This window comes from Saccostrea echinata, unplaced genomic scaffold (genome assembly GCF_033153115.1).
Source record: "Saccostrea echinata isolate AGI-Se365-2 ecotype Australia unplaced genomic scaffold, CSIRO_AGI_Sech_v1 ptg000042l, whole genome shotgun sequence".
Lineage (NCBI taxonomy): Eukaryota > Metazoa > Mollusca > Bivalvia > Ostreida > Ostreidae > Saccostrea > Saccostrea echinata.
In genome coordinates, this window is record NW_026889791.1 from 4,006,997 (window position 1) to 4,010,768 (window position 3,772).

Consider the following 3,772-nt stretch of genomic DNA (forward strand, 5'->3'; position numbering starts at 1 on the left):
TTGCAGATCACAACGTTTATTTAAAAATAATAACAATTGTAAAAATTTCAGAATCTATGTACAAAATTACAAATATAAATCAGCTTATTCTTGTAAACATGAACACAGTATGGTATATGATAAATCCATGGTCTATGTTTGGTTCTGACATTTTACAATGTTCTGTACAATAGAACCTCTTGTTAAATAGAGGCAGTATATATAACTCTCTCTCTCTCTCTCTCTCTCTCTCTCTCTCTCTCTCTCTCTCTTCACATTTTCCTATGTAGATATGTCTGATGCTTTTGAGCACTTTTGCCGTATATTTTATTATATTTGTACATTTTGCTTTCCGCCTTTAGTCTCAAACTGTCATATTTCACTGTTTTCCAGTTCTGGAATCGATAAGGTTGAGCTTTGTTAGCAATGATGAGAGGTTTTTCTTCACAACTGGAATCTGAAACACAAATGATACACAACACTATTTAACTTATTAACTACATAAATTGTACACTTCTATGTGCTTTAATGTTAATGTAAAGAGTTATATTTTATTGCATATATTTTTACAGGAATCGAGCATTTACCTGGTGCCTCCCAGAACTGAATGGTCAGAAGCGTATGTTTTGTAATCCAGTCCTTTGTCTGGTGAAGACGGTCACAATTCCAGAGAGCAATATGCCCCTTAGGTTTATTTCCAAATTTCGTATACGTTATTATTTCCATAATTCCTTGTTTTCCCCAGAACTTCCGTTTTGTTGCAATTGGGTCCTTGTCATGCAATACAGAGATACTGGGGTATCCATACTTGTCTGCCATGTACGGTCCAAAAGCTAAAGGATGAAACAAATATTGCAGATTGTTTCTTCCAGATACACTGTCTTTGCCGTGTTTAGATAAATGGATAGGAGTATACCCAATGGAGTATACACCTCCTATCTTATTAAATGTAAAAGACATACGCAGCGCGCTGGTATCGTGTAAGAGGTCCGTTTTATTACATCCTATAGTATGAACGATTCTTTTGTGGGAAAAGCGTCCTCCAAAATGTTTATAACCTGGATAGTGATTTAACAGCTTACTGAAAGATGGAATAGGAATCTGAAAAAAAGAAAGATTAAGGTATCAGTCTCAAAGTATGCTTATCACAGTTAAATCCTCGGAGAAAGAAAGTATTTTCTTTCTGTATAAAAATAATTTTCCTGTTTCAAAATGACTAACCACTTACCGTTTTGCTACATGAAGCCACCACATATAAGAGAAACATCAAAGATATTTTCAGATAATCCATGGTGGTTTTTTAGATAACACTTTGCATGTTGAATGTAGATAGGTTTACTTTCTCCTGCCTCGTGCCTTGATGACGTCAATGCCACGCGATCAGATCTTCCGCCAGTGGACTATTCCACGTGCCAAAGTGATCTGACTTTGGTATTTTGGTTTTTCCTACGTCTAAGTTGTACCTTTTAATTTAAGCCCCGCCTACTAGAGTGTGCCCAACAGCATACATTATGTTTATTCATATTTTGATTGGTTGACTGGTTGTAATTGCCATTTACGAGGAACACTACCACAGTTCGTTTTCCTGCGGAGTGATTATTGAATCCTAACTAACTATAAACCACAAAGCTGCAAATCTTATAAAAGTTCCCCATTTCCACTGTTAGTATATAGGAGCTGCAATCTGTTTACGTAATAAAATTATGGGTCTTATTTTTATGGTACTTCTTTTCATTTAAAAATGCTTAAAAGATTATTTTCAGTAAACTGTTATCATAGATAAAACAATGCATTTCTTAAGCTTTAATATATATTTGAAAATTAATATAATGCATCATTTTTCTGCATCTTTTTTTCTATGCTTACAAGGCCAGAATTCCTGGTGGAAGTGGAGCAGGGGTACATTTTGTAACACTCAAGAAAACAGCAAGACTGTTAACCGCCGCTTCAAAATTAAATATTTCTCAAAAAGGTTTTGTTATTGTATATGTTTTCAACGACAATATAAAAAAGCAGCCATTAATTTTTCCCGCTGTGAGGAAAATAAGTGGGAAGACCAGGCTGACAGATAAAATATATGATACCGATACTTGAGAACCGCTGCAGAAATCTTAAATTGATATTTTATTCAGCAATTGTGTGTGCTTCAATTGTTTGATTGCTGTCATTTCTTTGTAACACAAAAGAAGAACGTGTAATGTTACGGTAAGATGCTTGTGAAATCATGTTAGATTAAAGGGCAAACTATGGATAAAATATTAAGATCTTGCATAACTTACAAAATGACTGGATCTTTTTCATTTATGCCTAAAACAAGAAAATCTAGATGATGTTTGAATTTTTTAAAAACACTTTTAAATCATTCTTTCCTATGATCATTTTAAGGGTGTAAAATCTTTTGCGACATCTGCTTTGAACGTTGTTTATTTTAATACACGGTCCTTCGTAATCTGGATTTAACAAAAATCCACCACGTTACTTTGGAAACTTTGAAGTAAATGGCCTTATCATGTACAATATTACATTCCCTCTAGCCAGATTTAGAAAAGAAATCTCTGTCTTCGTTCGATATATTTAAAAAAAAAACACCCTATAGTAATTGACGTTTAGCTCAGACAGAACTTAATGGTTCGTCCTTGCACAACTCAAATAAACAAAAACCTTTTACATTAAACTCTTAAATTTACTTTTAACAGATGTACAGAACAGCATTTATTTAGAACTAAAGAGATATTTTCATAGCTACCTTTTAGGGTACTATTTGCTTAAGGTCACGTGATATGGTGAACCTCTGTATTATTCCTCGCCCCATTTCGTCAAACTTCCTATTTCTCCTGTCTATTGTAAATCCCCTGATAAGACTTAAATTTATTAAGTGCAGACATTTTAAGATTTTATTGTAAAGCATCATTTCTTCGTTATAAAATTATGAGATTAAATGGTAATAAAGGGCTAGGCATCAGGCTGATAAGAGAATTAATCAGTACTTCTTTCTGCTTAATTCTATTTATCCTGTGAGCAAATAAGAAATAATATCACTGCAGAATTGTAAGTCTTCCTTCCTCCTCTTACCTCTTCAAGTTTTTTTTCTTTTTTCTGGAGTTTTGACAATAAGACAACTGGTATATTTGAACACCTGCCTCCGAGGCCTTTCTTACAAAAACCACCCATTCATTCCGCATTCACAAAAAAATCTTGACAAGGTTTTTATAGGATAATTTCTTCTCGTTATATCGAGTTGCAAGCGATTCCATTATGCAACTGAGCACTTTGCACACACAATTGTGTGAAGAACAATTTGTAAATTGCTGTCTAGTAAAGGGGGTTGAACCCAACAGTGCCTTAACAATGATGTCTATTTCTGATCCCAAATGCATTTACACCTTTTTGTGATTTTTCAAATATTTGCTTAATAGCAAAAGAAACTTGAATTCGAGAAGTAAAACATACTATTTCCCGCCATACTGGCGTTTTCTGGCCGTTAGTTATATACCTTATATAAAACAGTTTAATTACTACTTTGCCAGTTTACATTTTGTCGCAGAAAATTATATCCAAAATCAATATGATTAAAGGTGTGACAGATGCAAACATTCTCAGAAACAGTTTTATACATTCTTACAATAAAAAAAGAAAAGAAAATAGGGGGCGTGATATTTCAACTTAAGGACATCTGAACTGTAAAATGGCCTATTAGTTTCCGTTTTTGTCCTTCGTCCGTCGTTCTTGATGTTTAATTACTTTCACTATATTCTCTGAAACAAACGGGGTACTTATGACTAACGTCGATAAA

General features: G+C 33.7%; 1 protein-coding gene across 1 annotated transcript; it reads right to left on the reverse strand.

Annotated features, from left to right (window-relative positions):
* LOC133201086 (uncharacterized) lies at nucleotides 1–1,434 on the reverse strand. The gene is made up of 3 exons (XM_061336885.1): nucleotides 1,208–1,434; nucleotides 567–1,080; nucleotides 1–436 (listed from the first exon to the last, which is right to left on the reverse strand). The coding sequence occupies exons 1-3, from the start codon at nucleotides 1,268–1,270 to the stop codon at nucleotides 252–254; spliced, it is 762 nt and encodes a 253-aa protein (XP_061192869.1). The 5' UTR covers nucleotides 1,271–1,434; the 3' UTR covers nucleotides 1–251.
* Nucleotides 1,435–3,772: the final 2,338 nt, after the last annotated feature.

Bases quoted from the DNA above. Each gene is read 5' to 3' on its own strand.
- LOC133201086 (XM_061336885.1), bottom strand. From the start codon at position 1,270: ATGGATTATCTGAAAATATCTTTGATGTTTCTCTTATATGTGGTGGCT. The intron at 1,081-1,207 runs GTAAGTGGTTAG...TCTTTTTTTCAG, and splicing joins TGGCTTCATGTAGCAAAACG to ATTCCTATTCCATCTTTCAG. The intron at 437-566 runs GTAAATGCTCGA...TTTGTGTTTCAG, and splicing joins TCAGTTCTGGGAGGCACCAG to ATTCCAGTTGTGAAGAAAAA.